Source organism: Portunus trituberculatus, chromosome 44, assembly GCF_017591435.1.
Source record: "Portunus trituberculatus isolate SZX2019 chromosome 44, ASM1759143v1, whole genome shotgun sequence".
Taxonomy (NCBI): Eukaryota; Metazoa; Arthropoda; class Malacostraca; order Decapoda; family Portunidae; genus Portunus; species Portunus trituberculatus.
This window is the reverse complement of record NC_059298.1, coordinates 15786559-15804058: the sequence shown is the minus strand read 5'-3', so window position 1 is coordinate 15804058 and position 17500 is coordinate 15786559. Positions and strand designations below refer to the sequence as shown.

The window sequence follows — 17500 nt, the reverse complement described above, 5'->3', positions numbered from 1 at the left end:
TCTTTTTCCTCTGCATTCCTCTTAAAGCCTTCCTTCTCCCAGCCATCGCAGACTCTCCAGCTCCCTTCAGTTCCCTCCCATAACTCTCACAGCACGCGCTCTTCCAGACCATCTAGGTAATGCAGAAGTGTTCCAGCTCTCCTCTCCTCGCTCCTTAGTGGTCTCTAAATAAAAATATCACTGACAATTTGCACTCTAGCGGAACCAGAAAAAAAGGAAAGGAATGTACAAATAATTAGTGTCAGAGAAAGACTTGAGAAAAATGTGAATTAGTTTTCTTAAGAGTTCAGACGCGGAGAACAATTTTCACTCATTAGCCAAAGCGACTTGCCTCTTTTCTTTTCTTTTTTTTCACCTGGTCGAGCACAGAGTGAGGAACACTTATTTCTTTCTCAGGTGTGAAATACATTGCGTGTGTTATTTACCGAGACAGAGTGTGCGATGCAGGAAGGAGCAGGAAGGTGACGGTAATGAGGCACACACACCTGGCCTGCCGACACGAAATACATTTTTTTACCATTATTTTCTTTACTTTTTTTTTTAATAATCATCATCGTTATGTGAACGTTATGCCAGGATAAGGGTGTATTACATTTGTTGTTCTGTCATATGTCGTGAACTCTTTCTTTTTTCCTTGTACGTCTTACAATCTTCCACGTGCAGGACAGTTTGTGTGTAGCGGGGTAAGGAAGGGAAGAAGAGAAAGGCATAGTGAGGATGTGCCGGTGAGAGTTACTGTATATAACTGAATGCTCACCACACGACGCGAAGAGACAACACTAGTTTACTTCATTACAAAAATTGGCTTAACTGTTACCAAGCCAGCAGAAGGCGTGGAGTGTGTGTGTGTGTGTGTGTGTGTGTGTGTGTGTGTGTGTGTGTGTGTGTGTGTGTGTGTGTGTGTGTGTGTGAGTGCGCGCTATGAACAGGTGTGGCAGGAGGTTTTGAACAGTGTAATTGCATTTCCCAGCACATCTGCTTTTTTATTTTTTTTACATATATATATATATATATATATATATATATATATATATATATATATATATATATATATATATATATATATATATATACATACATTATATATCACCAGAGAGAGAGAGAGAGAGAGAGAGAGAGAGAGAGAGAGAGAGAGAGAGAGAGAGAGAGAGAGAGAGAGACCTAATCCTAGCAGAAAGGAAATGAGTCAACTGAGAAACGGAGAGGATACAATGAATTAAGACAACAAGCAATTAATGACATCACGCGGCGCCGAGTGTTGTCCAGGAGGGAAATGATTTACTGCGAGGCGCCGCCAGTGAGGCCACTGCCGGGGCGCCACGCAGCGGGATACTCTTCCGTGGAGTAGAAAAAAGTAAGGAGAGATAAAAAAAAAAAGGACAAAAAAGCTACGAATGACGGTGAAAAAGAAAACGATGCACACAGAAAAGGAGCGGAAGAAAGAGCAAAAAGCAAACACCATAAAATGAATCACGTTTAGTAAAAAAAAGAATATGTACCTGAAAATCATGAATGTCTTTTTATTACCTATGTTCCTATTATTATTATTATTATTATTTTTTTATTATTATCATTATTATTATTATTATTATTATTATTATTATTATTATTATCATCGTTATTATTATTTTTCTTTTTCTTTTATATAGTTTGCTCCCTCTCCGTTCACACAAGCTACTGCCGACCAGATTAAAACCCCACCGTCTCCGCCGCCGCCCCTTCCTCTTCACTGTCGCCAACGTAAGTGCCGCGCTTGGCCTATGTCGCCTGCACTATGTCCTCTGGTAATGTGCGGATAGCGAGAGGCTGGTGCTCTGGGAAGGAAGTGCAAAAGAAAAAAAGTTGCAGGTGTAGAGAAGGTGAAGGAAGGATGGAAAAAGGGAAGTGTTAAAGGAAAGCTTGCGGTCGTACACACACACACACACACACACACACACACACACACACACACACACACACACACACACACACACACACACACACACACACACACACACACACACACACACACACACACACACACACATCCAAACACCGTTAATATACCACCGCCTTTCTCCTTTCCTTCCTCATTCCCAAGTGACAGACAGACATTCCTCCTTATCCCCTCAAAACACACACACACACACACACACACACACACACACACACACACACACACACACACACACACACACACATACACATACACACGATGAAGGAAACAGTTCTAGTGAATGTATTATCCGTTAATGGCCTCGTAACTCCTCCTCCTCCTCCCTTCCCTGCCCTTGCCTTCCCTTCCCTTCCTTTCCTTTCCGTCCAAAAACCTTCCGCCGAGTCAACTGCGCCCCGCTAATCCTCGTTATAGACTCGTCAAAACATCATCCTAAAATGGGGAGAGAGGCTTCCGACTGCTGTGTTTTGTCTTGGTGCGCCGTGACTGTTTCAAATGAATGGCAACGGCGAGGGAGGGAGGAGAGAGGGAGAGAGGGAGAGGAAAGGAGTGAGGGAGATTTAAGGGATGAGAGAGAGAGAGAGAGAGAGAGAGAGAGAGAGAGAGAGAGAGAGAGAGAGAGAGAGAGAGAGTTGAAGGGACGCGATGGGGCAGAATGAGGGGTGTGGGATAATGAAGGGAGAAATAGGGAGAAAGAGAGACATGGAAAGGGTGGATAGAGATGAGAAAGTATAGTGTGGGAAGGATACATAGTAAAGATTATTGCCTATATACGGGCTGACGAAAAAATGATAAAAAGATAAAATGATGGAGCAAAAAAATCAATTCTTTTATACATTTAAAGAAAGTGGAGTTACAAAATCTAAACTGTAAAAAAACAATATGGAAATGCAACAAGCGGTTCACCTACTACTCTCTCTCTCTCTCTCTCTCTCTGCGGTGGTATGGCGTTTAAACATTGGATATTATACATTTTGCAGCCCGTGGAGCCTCGACGTCAACGCTACCAACACTTCAATAGAAACCACTCGATCCACCTAACTCTGACCGCTGGGATGCTCATAACTATCATTTCTTCAGACGTTTATCACCGCTCGTGTGTGTGTGTGTGTGTGTGTGTGTGTGTGTGTGTGTGTGTGTGTGTGAGACAGTTATTAGTTGTCTTTTCTGGGAATAAATTGCGTGTGTCATGTGTTTTTTGCGTTATCTAGATTGATCAAGCATTTAGCACGGTCATATGTCCATGTATGTAGCCTACTTATTCATATTTGTCTTTCTTTATATTTCTATGCGTTTGTATAGTAGAACTAGCAGCATTTCATTGTTTTAATGTCCCCCCCTGTACATTTTCAGTGTAATTTTTTTACATTGCCAAATTAATAAACCGTATATTATTATTATTATTATTATTATTATTATTATTATTATTATTATTATTATTATAGTAGTAGTAGTAGTAGTGGTGATGGTGATGGTGGTATTATCATTAGTAGTAGCATCATTATCACTGCCTTCATCATCATTATACCACCTGGACATCACCAGCATTCCTTCTTCCTCGCCAGCACAATAACACGCCTCTTCCAAAGCACACAACTCTCGCTCAGGTTTCACCACACGTGTCACCGCCACATGATGCGTGCCGGTACGCTGATAGGAACACAGATAAAGGGATCGGGGAAAAATAAAGCGATATTTACAAACTTATGAAGCCACAACACGAGAGATAGTGATGTTTACACAAACTGATAAGGAAGGAAATACAAAAATAACAATCGTGAAAGTAAAATGGAAGGAAAATGATGAGAGTAAAAAAAGAATGTTAAATGACAGCTATAGACTTTTTTTTTATGTTATGGCCTATAGCGCCTTTAGGCATACTTGAAGAGTATATGTGGGAAGTGCTGTTAAGCTTCCACCTATTAGTGGCACAGGCAATTTTATTTATAGTGGTACCCAGATTAGGGCCCATATCACCACCCAAGCGCATCTTTGGTGTAGCCACCTAGAACCTGAGCATCATGGTGACATGTAGGTAAATTTAAACTACGCTACAAATGGCATAGCTTCAGAGCGGTACGTGGCGGGACGTCTGCCCGATCCCACGCTCATTACCTTATCCACTATTAAGTAGTGTTTTAGGTATTAGAGGAAAAAATGTCAACAGGATGGTGCGGTTTAGAAAGTGAGGAAGCGGGAGACAACAGAAATCATTATTTTTTGTATTTTGTTTTACTCCCAGGAATGTATATTTATTTTACTCCCTCACAGCTGAGTAGCAATATTAACCAAGGTAACGGAGGATAGCTTTGTTCGAGTAACTGGTTTGGCTTCACAGTTCTCATTAATAGAAATTTGGAAGCAACGAGAGAGCATAATGTGTTGAATTCACGATGAGAATGTCTATTTGTTTAACTGTTTACCGGTTTGAGTCAAAATCAAATTGTGTTCTGAGGAATTTAGTATTATGGCAAAAAATGATGGTAATTTTGTTGCCATAAATCACGCGATGAGACGCCAGGAATTCATATCTTTGCTATATACGAGAAAAAAACCACATCTACAAAATATGCAATGGTGAAATCTGACTATTGAAAACTTAATGCCGCGTACAATAAAACGAATCAGAAAACGACTCAGAAGCAGCAGCCAATAATACTACCACGACTACCTACGACCACTGCCATCACCACCACCACTACTAATATTATTCACATACGAAGAGGACTTTAACCAACATGATGCAACGAAGACAAGGAGGGAAAAAATGTATACAAAGAAATACCACCATCACCACCAATAATAATAATAATAATAATAATAATAATAATAATAATAAGAAGAAGAAGAAGAAGAAGAAGAAGAAGAAGAAGAGAGTCACGTATTGGTGGGCGTCGGCATAAAGGAAGTGACACTGGAGGAAAGTTGATATAAAGCCCCTTCGATTCAGTTCGTCAGAGCAATACATCAAGTGTCCCGTGTATATGTGTGTGTGTGTGTGTGTGTGTGTGTATGAGAGAGAGAGAGAGAGAGAGAGAGAGAGAGAGAGAGAGAGAGAGAGAGAGTAAACAGACAGGTAGGAAAAAGTTCAGAGTTAATTGAGTTAAAGACAGTGAAAAAATACAATACGCTTGAATTCATTGCGAGAAAAGGTGAGTAAGAGGAAGGGCGTGCCGTGGATTGTGGAGTTATATTATTTTTTTCTTAGCTCTCCGTGTCTGCCTGAACTAACAGACAGACTGACGGACGGAGGAACAGATAAACGGACAGAATTGTAATCAGCACCGGATGATTGTTGTAATTATAGTTATACTCTCTCTCTCTCTCTCTCTCTCTCTCTCTCTCTCTCTCTCTCTCTCTCAGGTATCTTTCCTTATATATTTTCTTTTTAAAACATTTCACAACTTCACTAAACCTCCTTTGTTATGTTTCTTTTCTTTCTTTTGCAATTTAATTTCCACGTTTTCACACATAATTTTCGGTAGCTTTCATTTCCAGCCATCTCTCCTTTTTTTCTTCCTTTAACACTAAGACCGATACCGTGACGAACAAACCAAACCCACAATGACCATCTAAAATTCGAAATATTTCCAGTACTCCCATCACGATCCGCATTAAACTCTATATCAATCATTCAGTCTTATTTCAACCAGGTAATGTTAGAAAAATACATTACAACTAATATTAAGTGTTGGACCTCACTCATATTGCGCGGTCATTTTCTTCCAAGCGGCAGTACTATATACATTTCCTGCCTGTTTCCATCATTAATCTTTCCTTCTCATAACTTGCTACTTATTCCTCCGGAGGCTAAAGTTACCGAAGCGATCTCTGTCCCTCGTAAGCGCTGGTGTGTTTTGGCCGCGGAAACGAGCTCACTACTAACGGAGAGGAAGTTGTGAATGTGACGCGTTTTTAAATCATCGTTCGAGGCCATCACCTTCCACCGCAGGAGTGATGGAGCCTCTGTGTTGTTCTCCAGCGGCGACTCCTGCCTGGCCCGGGAGGAAGGGATCAGCGGAGGTCTTGGGTTCCGCAGTGTCATTAAGTGTTTATTTTTATCCTGACGTTTAGTGGTCTGGTTAAATTCTGGTTTTTACTTGTAGGGAATGAGTTATATTGCCTCCCTCTCTTTTTTAATGTATGTATGTTTATGTGTGTGTGTGTGTGTGTGTGTGTGTGTGTGTGTGTGTGTGTGTGTGTGTGTGTGTGTGTGTGTGTGTGACCCTCGCTAAAGGTGGACGAAAAAGAAAAAAGCGACGGTAGTAAGCTAACATGTCATGAAATAATGGAAGCATATCATCATTTCACTGAAGAAAAGTACGCGTATTAATCTTCCCTTTCACTCACAAAACACTAAGCTAAAACCACTAATAAAATAACACAAACGAATAAACAAACCAGCCCTAAAACAAAATATAAAGTCACGAAAACTAAGCTTCATTCCTTCTTGTACTCCTTAAAAGCCCTGGACCGGGAATGTTCCTGTCATTTGTCACCAATTACACTTATAGGCCACACGTCGCGCCTCGTTCCCGGCAGCAGTTACAATTCGAGTCTGCGTCATCATTCCGTCAGCTAAGGAGAACACCACGTCTCCCAAAAGTACAGGTAGCGGCCCGGGGAAGCTTGCTCTCTCGTCTTCCTCCCTGTACTCTTGTGTGTCTCGCCTCTCTTGTTTGTCACGAGGATGATAAGGTCACAGGAAGCGTTTGGAGTGTTGCAATAATACCCGTGTTTTTCTTCATTTACAAAATTGTCCTTCTATCTTTCACTTCTCTTCATTTTCTGTTTTATTTTCTGTTATTGAATTGTTTTATTGGTTTCTATTTATTTTTATATTAATTTAGTTTCTCTCTCTCTCTCTCTCTCTCTCTCTCTCTCTCTCTCTCTCTCTCTCTCTCTCTCTCTCTCTCTCTCTCTCTCTCTCGTACCTTGGCCAAAACATCGATATATCACGAACAATCTATTCAGAGCATTATTTTCTGACACTTTTTCAGAATGTATAGTGATGAGTAATTTTTCACCAGCTGTCAGGTTTAAAAGTTTGTTATTTTCACGCTGGCATTACCAAGGTTGTTCAATACTTCATGACGACATTTTATTTGCCTTTCGCCAAGACATGACAGGACTTGACTAACCTGACTAACATGTTATTGTGAGAGAGAGAGAGAGAGAGAGAGAGAGAGAGAGAGAGAGAGAGAGAGAGAGAGAGAGAGGCTGCACATTTTGTTATCCAAGTAGTGTTTCACAGCTCTTAGATATTCAAAGTTGTTAATTATATATCGGTTGCATTTACAAATATCTATATTTAAATTGCCTCTCTTCGTCACATGCACGCGCCTCCGCCCGCTTGCCTGCCCGCACGCACGCACGCATGCACGCACACACACACACACACACACACACACACACACACACACACACACACACACACACACACACACACACACACACACACACACAGCGTAGTGTAGTGGTTAGCACGCTCGACTCACAATCGAGAGGATCCGGGTTCCAGTCCCGGATAGCGGCGAGGGAAATGGGCAAGCCTCTTAATGTGTGGCCCCTGTTCACCTAGCAGTAAATAGGTACGGGATGTAACTCGAGGGGTTTTGGCCTCACTTTCCCGGTGTGTGGAGTGAGTGTTGTGGTCTCAGTCCTACCCGAAGATCGGTCTATGAGCTCTGAGCTCGTTCCGTAATGGGGAAGACTGGCTGGGTGACCAGCAGGCGACCGTGGTGGTGAATTACACACACACACACACACCATACTGAGATAGCGTGTGTATGTTATATAGCAACCATAATAAAAACTAACGGTGACCATGTGATCTAAATATTGCAGAGGAGTCTGACATGGTTGACAGACACTAGAGAGAACTGCTGAAGGATCGAGAAAATTAAACATCTCCCTGAATCCAAAAGTTAAGTGTTTTTTTTTCTCATTCCACTTCCTGCCGCAGCCTTTCATGTCCCCAGGCCGAGCTGTTGCAAAGCGGTGACGCCTGATGATGCCCACCGCCACTCACGTTTCGCAGGTGTTGACAAACTAACGAGAGACATCCAGACCACTGTGATGTTCCTACTCCTTCTCTTCCTGCTTTCATCTTACCCAGTAGAAAGTTCCACAGCCATCCACCCACCCACCCACACACACACACACACACACACACACACACACACACACACACACACACACACACACACACACACACACACACACACACACACACACACACCTTCATCCACTTTCTATACACATCTGTCTATGAGTCAGTCAAAAATTATTCATGTAGAGGGAACATTAACCTGAAGAAAATTATATCGACACTTAACTTTGTTTCACTTTTCAAAAACCCATTCCCATTTAGTTATATTAGATATGTGGATGATAAGCAAAAGTAGTTCCAAATCTCAATACATATTCTGAATCCTTTTAGTGTTCAGTATTCAGTCTCACACTCTCTTGGGCGCATCGTTTGCTTCGTGTTGACCAGTCGGCGCAACTGTTTTGTTTTGAAAATCGAAATCTTGTTGAAGAGCAAAGAGGAATGTAATGGTGGCTATGCTAGTTACAATAACACGATTAACAATAAAGTGTGAATTTCAACATGAGCACTAAAAGGTGTTCTGAGACTGTCATCGCCATTGACAGTGAAAATAATAATGACAGTGATAATATCAATAATGATGATAATATTAATAATGATAATAATAATAATAATAATAATAATAATAATAATAATAATAATAATAATAATAATAATAATAACACACACACACACACACACACACACACACACACACACACACACACACACACACACACACACACACACACACACACACACACACACACACAAGAGGATGAGTCTTTAATACCACGTCAAGATAATCCTCAGGAACACATCCCGCGGGCTCACGTTTTGTCATCATAATTCAGCCTTTCATTTTTGGAGGAGGAGGAGGAGGAGGAGGAGGAGGAGGAGAAGAAGAAGAAGAACAAGAAGAACAAGAACAAGAACAAGAACAAGAACAAAAAGAACAAAAAGAACAAGAAGAAAATAATAGATAGAGAGAGGGGAAAAACAGAAATATTAACGTTGTATCCTCACATATTATCTAAGTCAAGATAATAATGCTAGCTAACAGTCGCTGGAGATAAGCCGCGGAATGAGTGCGGTGGGCGGGCGCCTGTTGCGTGGCGGCGCGGTGGGCTGCGGGTTGCGGGCTGCGGCAGTCTCAACACTCAACAGAGCTAGAACATTAATGGCGCATACTTCCTCCTGTTATTATTCCAGTTTTGGCAAAGGGGGAAGGGAGGTTGGTGGCCGAAGAAATTGCTTCATTACCAAATGTTTTGATGTAACCAGATTATTTTTTCTCTCAGATATTTCTACACAGTTCGCTTCCTCGCCTCGGTAACCAGGCTTTAGTGCCTTATGGCCAAACGACGCTGTACTGCTGTCGGTAGTTTTAGTGTTACTGTGTTGCTCATAATCAACATTTTAGCATTAGCATTTTTTAAGTCTCACTAGGCTGTAAGTTTTAGTTATACACTTGTCAATTAAATCTAGCAGTATTCCCATTTTGTTTTCATTAAATAGTAAAAACTCAGATTCCACTGTCTTCACGTTCACACATTTGAATTTACTAGTGACCATCTCGGTGAAGTGTATGGAGCGCCGCGCCTCTCACCGTGCCAGCAAGATTGGCTAAGCAGCTCCTTCACCGGTCCACTCAGTGAGGGTGTCGGGCTGCGGGGCCCCTGCGGCGACGCTAAATCACACAGCGACGTCATGGGGGTGCAGCTGAATAGATGTATGGGACACACCTCGTGCTGTCTGTAAGAACGACCAGCTGAGGGCCGTGCCCGTCCAGTGGTTGTGAGGGTCACTCACGGCAAGCACAGGAGGCCGCGTCGCATGTCAGTTGCCGCCATTAAATGAACACAAAATATGAACGGCCCGGGCAGCGCTGAGATCGAGCATAAAGATATGAATGTTGGACGAGGCGGGGCGGAAGATTATTTCTTTTCTTTGGTACGTTCCCTATTTGGGTTTGTAGATTTAAGACAGTGCTCACAAAACATCACTCAGAAAAATTATTGTTAGCGTTAAGAATATTTAATTTATATGAACATCCTTTTGCTTCACCTCGCCAGTATGGAAATACTTCACACGCACCTGGTATTGTGAATCCATTAATCCATTGTGAGTGCAAACATGATCAATGTCTGGCCACTATACAGTGTGTGTGTGTGTGTGTGTGTGTGTGTGTGTGTGTGTGTGTGTGTGTGTGTGTGTGTGTGTGTGTGTGTGTGTGTGTACCCGCAAAGAATACTCCTGGACCGTGTCCTTTTAGCAGGGTGAAGGGACAGCTTTCTGCTAATATTATGGGCGAGATGATGCCGAAATAAGGAAGTCATTTATTAGATTTAGTTGATAATGATAAGGAGCAGAGTCTGCGTTCAAATGGGTGACATGAGATTGCTTTCACGTTTCCGCCTCGCCGCGGAGTGCTTGGGGCGTAGCGACCACTATGTCGCGGTGGACACTTGACCGGCGGTGGCCGTACGCCTCGTCACATTCCTGCACTCACTAAGAGCTTGCCAATTGGAAAATAATGAAATCATATTGTGTGTTAAGAATGAAGCGTGGCGGCTCGGCGCTCGCTCTCAAAGAGGAAAAGTCGGCGGTAGCGGCGCTGATCTTCCGCTCCCTGGTGCGCTGGCTGACCCTTCCGCTGCGGCGCTGGGCCCAGAGCGTGCGGGGCCCACAGCGGCACAGCGGGGAGGCGGCGGCAAGCTGAGCCAGGGTGTTATCGCCATCACCTGCTGGTCACTAACTTCTTGTCGGTCAATAATATTTTAGGGAGACAGTTATAACGCATCCATCTCTTGTTATATTGGAGTAACTTACATTATACTTGTTGCCTTCATGAGTAGATTCATTATTTGCAGAACAGGAAGACTGCCACAGTGTGTGTGTGTGTGTGTGTGTGTGTGTGTAATTCACTGTGTGTGTGTGTCTCTCTCTCTCTCTCTCTCTCTCTCTCTCTCTCTCTCTCTCTCTCTATATATATATATATATATATATATATATATATATATATATATATATATATATATATATATATATATATATATATATATAGAGAGAGAGAGAGAGAGAGAGAGAGAGAGAGAGAGAGAATATGTATGTACTCTTACCCGTATTACCTAAGTGTAGATATTCACTCCCTTAATGTTAAGCTTTTCCACGTAAAAGAAAAAAAGTGTTGTCATAAAGCAGCTTTGCGTCACAAGTCGTGTAGCACTACACATCACTGCTCTGTGTAGCTCCACCACAGTCCCCTTCACCATCACCGTCGCCATCACCACCACCACCACCATCACCACCACCACCACCCTGGCTCTCCACAGCAGCAGCCTTCCCTTAGCACCATAAGTAACCACATCCACAAAGCCACTCTCACAAAACCACAAGTTAGTGTCTCATCATCCTCATTCAGAAATTATATTCTGCTGTAGTTTCCGGTAATATATATATCTCCATTCACATTTACTCTCTGTGGGTAAGTGAAGTTCGTTGATATTACTGGAAGTGATTTCGACAAACTCATAATGTAGTCATGATGAGATTCGAAAATAATAAATCCTCATAAGTGATGAAGAATTGCATTGCTAAGTACTAATGGGGCTGTAAACTTTTCCAGGCAATGTGTTTAGGATGCCACACTAAGTCCCTTCCTGTGAGGCAGCGGCCAAGGCAGTGGCCACGGTGGTCCAAGGCCCGGGACTAACCCACTCCTTCTATGTTACTTCGCGTCGTAAATCACATTGTTATGTTTCAAAATTATGTTAATTCGCTCCCCAGATAACAACAGAAGTTTTCATCACACAACGATAAAAAAGATCTTAACTAGGAGTCGTTAAGATAAGCAAGAGGCAAGGAGAAGCCCCGCTGTGCAGAACACCACTTGGGGACCTACCAGGGACTTGCGATCCATCTTGGGCCAAACGAGGTACAAAACGAGTGTCTGGAGTATATGACTGTCCCTCAGGGAGCCGCCGGCACACTAGCTACTTCAGGGTTGTTGTTGTTGTTGCTGTTGTTCCTCCTTAACGACCACACACATCCGGGCACACCTTGGCCAAAATCAGACTTGAGAATCACCAAGATATAACGCACTATCACACAGCGCCGGTTGTTCACTGCACTATCATACGTAAATAAACAAACATCCTGGAAGTATTCTCCTAAGTCGACGAAAAATCACCAATCAATTTCCCGTACAGGTAATGCCAGGTTTGAGTAAAAATGTTGCAAGGCACCGACAAAGTGTTGAAAAGAAGTTAAGACTCGAGTAGTCCTTGCAGCTAGGAGCCAACACAGGGTCACCGTCTCTTGGCGCAGGCCCGGCACCACGCTAGCCAGAGCCTCATCACCACCACTACCACACCAGCGATCACCACCACAAGGCGACTGTGACACTGAGCAGGGCCACTGCCGCCACCACCGCCACCACCTGCAGCCTGCACACGCAACAACTGCTCGCCACCATCCTGACGCGTCGCTGCCACCCTCGCCGACCAACCAGCCTGCCGCCGGCAACGTGTTCAGTACACCGCGGCCCACACAGACGCACCGTCGCGCGGCACCCTACGAGCACTGACGCCCAGGTGATGGGGCAGGTGTTGGTGCCCGAGTCTCAGGTGGTGCGTCAGGTGGTGTATGCGTCCCACTACTATGATGTAGCTGGTGGTGTCACTGTGATGGACCCTCTGCCAACCAAACACCTCGCTCACTCGCCCAGCCGCCGCTAGACTAAGCCCCGACCCTCACCGCCGATATGATATCCCCACCGTAACTATAATTGCAATCTGGGAGCCAAGGTAGTAATTTGGGCGGCAGCAAGTTCTCCGCTTGTGGTGGCTGGTGAGGGGGTAACCCGCGGCAATGTTGCTGTGGGTCCCGGCACGCCAGGACTCACAGAACCAGACCTTAGGACCTGAGGACCCGGTGCGCGCTCACCCACGGGTGGGGGACACCCAACACCTACACACAGTCATACTTACAAGGCCTCCTTTCTCCGTCGAGTAAATGTCCGTCCGATTGGAAATATTTAGATCGGTGAGCATCATTGATGCAGGATGGTCAAGCAAATCACCAATCGCAAGATTAGGTCACAAGGGGTCACAATATGACTGGAGAGGTCACTCTAATGATAGTCCACTGCGCCGTGATTACAGTGGTTACAGGTCTGATTACCAGGTAGACCAAACAATCACCATACTTAGGGCCAAACAACCGCCTCACGACAGACCAAGTACTCAACTTACACTGATCTCGTACAAGTTATCACTCAGCAGCTAAGCGGGCTGGTCTGGGCGGGGCGTGAGGCGTTAGGCTCCGCCTCCGTGCGCGGCTTGCCTCGCTGGCCAGGCTGCGGGGATGGCAGGTGCCAATCGTTGCGGCCGATACTCCAAGAGTGACGGCTGCCCCGCCCACTGAATCATCGGCCCCGCCCACCACGCCCACCCTCTCCGACCACTGCCATCTACCGGACACCTCGTACGTACGTACTCTACGCTTCTTTACAAGTGCAGAAATGCCTGGACCGAGGTTTGGACGTGAAAATAAGGGGTTAGCTTGCTTCTATGACGGCAGTACGTATTAAATAATGGTAGTCACTTGTTGGATCCGTCCACCAGTCTTTCATTATGCATATTTGAACAAGCACTTGGGATGACTAACACCACGAGAGGGCGTTAATTGCTGATACCAACACGTGGGGGATGACGGAGGCTCTGTAGGAAGGTGCCGCCCTTCAGTACCGGGTCAATTTGAGTTAAGTGAAACCCAACATCACCGCGACGCCTCCCGTAGAGCCGCCCGTCGCAGGAAGTTTGCTGGCTGCTTGTTGCTGAGTAAATAACGTCTTGTGAGACACCCGGAGGGAGGAAGCGGAGGCTGGGCCAGAGCCGTGAGGGACACGGGGAACAAGGGTCGTTTTATTACGTGGCAATGGATGCATTTGTTGGCGTGGGAGGGCGTGAGTCCTGCCCTTTAACCAAAATACTTTTCTTCAAATTTAATGCTAACTAAATGGAAATACGAGACATAATTTGCCATGGAAACGTCAACACTAGCGGTGATTTAATAAACAACATCACGACGGGGAAAAATATTAAGTGATGGCACGAGAGAGTCTTGATTTGCAGCCTCCGCGATGATACCAAGTCTCCTTGGAGCTGTGCCTCCCTGGCACGGCAGAGCGGCCTTCATGATGACGAGGCCGCGCTGGCTGTCAAGGCACCACCCCGGGCAGCCGCGGGAAGGTGCTGTCAGTCCAGGTGAAATAACGTGACACACACAGGCTGAGTTAATTATTTTTACCTGGACATCTACAGTACACCTGCCGCTGAGCGTGGCGATGGCGAGGAGGAAGTGGACACGTGCGAGTGTGAGTGGAAACTGAAGGATTGCCCGCACCTTGAAGTGTGATGAAGCAGCACGACAGAATTCTTTTGTTGATCTGAGTGTTCATCGGTTGTGTGTGTGTGTGTGTGTGTGTGTGTGTGTGTGTGTGTGTGTGTGTGTGTGTGTCAGTAGTATCTTTTCGTTTTCGCCTTTTTATTGATTAATTTCTCTAGTCATTTATTAATTTATTCATTTATGTATACATCATAACTATCATTATTGCTAATATCATTAATTATTTCCTCTTTGCCTCTCTCTCGGTGATTCTATGCAGAGGTTCATCGTATTCTGTAAGGAGAAGGCCTTTGACACCTACGACACTTCATCCACCCAACACTTGTGGTTATGGAAGAGACAGAAGCTGCTCATTTGGCTCAGTCTATTCCCGTCACTGAGTACCTCTAGTCACATCTGCGCCACTCACTGCTTGTCTGGCTGTTGCTTCTCTCTTCCTTCCTGCCTGTTGTCACACTGCATGGGAGACAATCACTCACTCGTATTATTCTCATAAAGCCAATGAAGGATTTGACTAATATCTACATTTTCATCCATTGATCACTTTACGAATGTTGGCAATAATTCATTTCATGTTTTCATATATTTCTACAAATCGTACATCTCTCTCTCTCTCTCTCTCTCTCTCTCTCTCTCTCTCTCTCTCTCTCTCTCTCTCTCTCTCTCTCTCTCTCTCTCTCTCTCTCTCTCTCTCTCTCTCGATATGTATATATTTTGTAAGGAAACACTAGCTAAAAGATGATGTTTTCACACTAGGAGTTAAAGTGAGGACTGATTTAATTAATAGAAGAGAAAGACAAGTGAGTGAAGAGGAAGAGGAGGAGGAAGAGGAGGAGAAGGAGGAGGAGGAGGAAGAGGAGGAGGAGGAGGAAAGGAAGGAGGCTGGAATGGCTTTCTTTCTGAACACATACGGTGCCCAGTAAGTCGTGTCCTGTAGTTCTCCGTCGTGCGTCGCCGTGAAGGAGGAGGCCTAGGGAACAATAAATCCCCAGCCAACAAGGTCCCGCATCACCACCTTATGGGGGCAGCCACGAGGGTCTCTCTGCTCCTCCCTACCCCTAACCCACTTCCCTCCATGTGCCTTACCCTACCTATCCCTGCCCCCACCAAGAAGAATCCACCCTGGCAACATTTCCACCTCTTCTCACTCCCTACCCTTACCCTGCCAGTCTCTTCCCCAATGTGCACGTTTATTCTTGTGCCTCTCCCTCTCCCCCTACCCCTAAATCATTCCCCTCCATGTCCCTTACCCTACCCATCCCTGCCTCCACCAAGAAGAATCCACCCTGCCAACACCTGCACCTCTTCCCTCTCCCTGCCCTTCCCCTGCTTGTCTCTTCTCCAATGTGCACGTTTCATCCTTATGCCTCTTCCTCTCCCCCTCTCCTCTCCTCTCCTTGTGGTTTGTGTTCCCGGAAAAGTTTCCATCCTTATTAGCGGAAGCACGCCATGATTTGCGAGTATCTTGAGCTCAGTGTTCAAACAGCAGCTGCCCTAATCGCGGATCACTGCATCTTTTCATGGGTTTATTCGTCTGTTGTTACCTGGTCGTGAAGTTTTATTGTTCTGTCGGCGGGGGAGTCAAAAGAAGCAGCACAAATATGATACTTGGAGCATTGAGAGTGATTGTGGAAAAGCATGTAATTGTGTGTGTGAGCTATGAGTTGTTATGCTCTCTCTCTCTCTCTCTCTCTCTCTCTCTCTCTCTCTCTCTCTCTCTCTCTCTCTCTCTCTCTCTCTCTCTCTCTCTCTCTCTCTCTCTCTCTCTCTCTCTCTCTCTCTCTCTCTCTCTCTCCCTACCTCTCATCCCTGCCCTCTCCTACCTACCTACCTACTTCACATACAAGTATTTTTATGACTTCCGCGTTGAATATTTTTTCCCTGAGCTTCCTCCTGCGCGCCGTTACTCTTGCCGTGGACATGATAATTGTTAATCCTGTCAGAATCAGTTAGCCGGGTCCTCAGGTTCACGTGGAGCGCCATTACTTTCAAGCTTGCAATAAACATGACGAGGCGCAGGAAGTGAGTGGAGGCAAGCCATTATGCTGCGCCACTGCCAGAACCAAGCCAGAAGTTGTGCTGTGGTGAATATTAAAGGAGGCTTGGAGCTTGTGTGTGTATGTCTATGAGAGAGAGAGAGAGAGAGAGAGAGAGAGAGAGTGGTGAGTGGTTGAATAATGAAGTGTGCCTATGCTGGTGCTGATGCTGGTGATGGTGATGGGGTTTTGTGAATGGTGATCGTGGTGGTGATGGTGATGGTGGAGGTTCATGATGTCTTCTCTTGGTGATGATGTACTGGTGGTGGCGGTGCTGGTGGTAGTGGTGGTGGCGGCGGTGCTCCTATTGGTTTTGATGATTCTATTACTATTACTAAAGCTGTAAATGCAATGATTATATCGATACTGATGATAGTGGTAGTAGTCTAATGATGATAAAGATAACAATTCCTCCTCTTCCTCCTCCTCCTCCTCCTCCTCCTTCTCCTGCTTCTCCTGCTCCATATCCTCCTCCTCCTCCTCCTCCTCCTCCTCTTTTTCTTATCATTACTATTATTGTTATTATTACTATCATGTTACAATTACTTTTACTGTGAGTGTGATGATGGTGATCGTGGTGATGGTGATCGCCGTGATGCCTTTCTCTGGAGGAGATAGGAGGAGTTCAAGAATTAATATCATACATACATACATACACACCTGGTGACCTTGAAGTTATGTTATGAGTATACGAGTATGTTTATAATTACCATCTCTCTCTCTCTCTTTCTCTTTCTCTCTCTCTCTCTCTCTCTCTCTCTCTCTCTCTCTCTCTCTCTCTCTCTCTCTCTCTCTCTCTCTCTCTCTCTCTCTCCGCGCAAGGCCACACATCCACAGACATTCTCGCAGTTAATATTCGCCAGTGTTGAGTTCACTAGCGATAAGTTATGATGCAGCACAGCGGTCTATGTGTGTGTGTGTGTGTGTGTGTGTGTGTGTGTGTGTGTGTGTGTGTGTGTGTGTGTTTGTCTTTTATTGTATTTTATATTTGGGTTTATCTGTTCATTATCATTCAATTATCTTATG

At 44.7% G+C, this 17500-nt stretch overlaps 1 protein-coding gene across 8 annotated transcripts in view; it reads right to left on the bottom strand.

Annotated features, from left to right (window-relative positions):
- LOC123519057 (transcription factor Sp9-like) overlaps positions 1 to 13297 on the bottom strand; it is a 132635-nt gene extending 119338 nt beyond the window's left edge. For 2 of the 8 annotated variants that reach the window (XM_045280222.1, XM_045280223.1), the window contains exon 1: positions 13019 to 13297. In XM_045280222.1, the coding sequence (XP_045136157.1) occupies positions 13019 to 13084 (66 nt within the window). In that variant the 5' untranslated portion in view covers positions 13085 to 13297. Of the gene's footprint in view, positions 1 to 11931; positions 12956 to 13018 lie in introns of those variants that run through there. The other 6 variants (XM_045280224.1, XM_045280225.1, XM_045280230.1 and 3 more) reach the window with 5 other exon arrangements.
- Positions 13298 to 17500: the final 4203 nt, after the last annotated feature.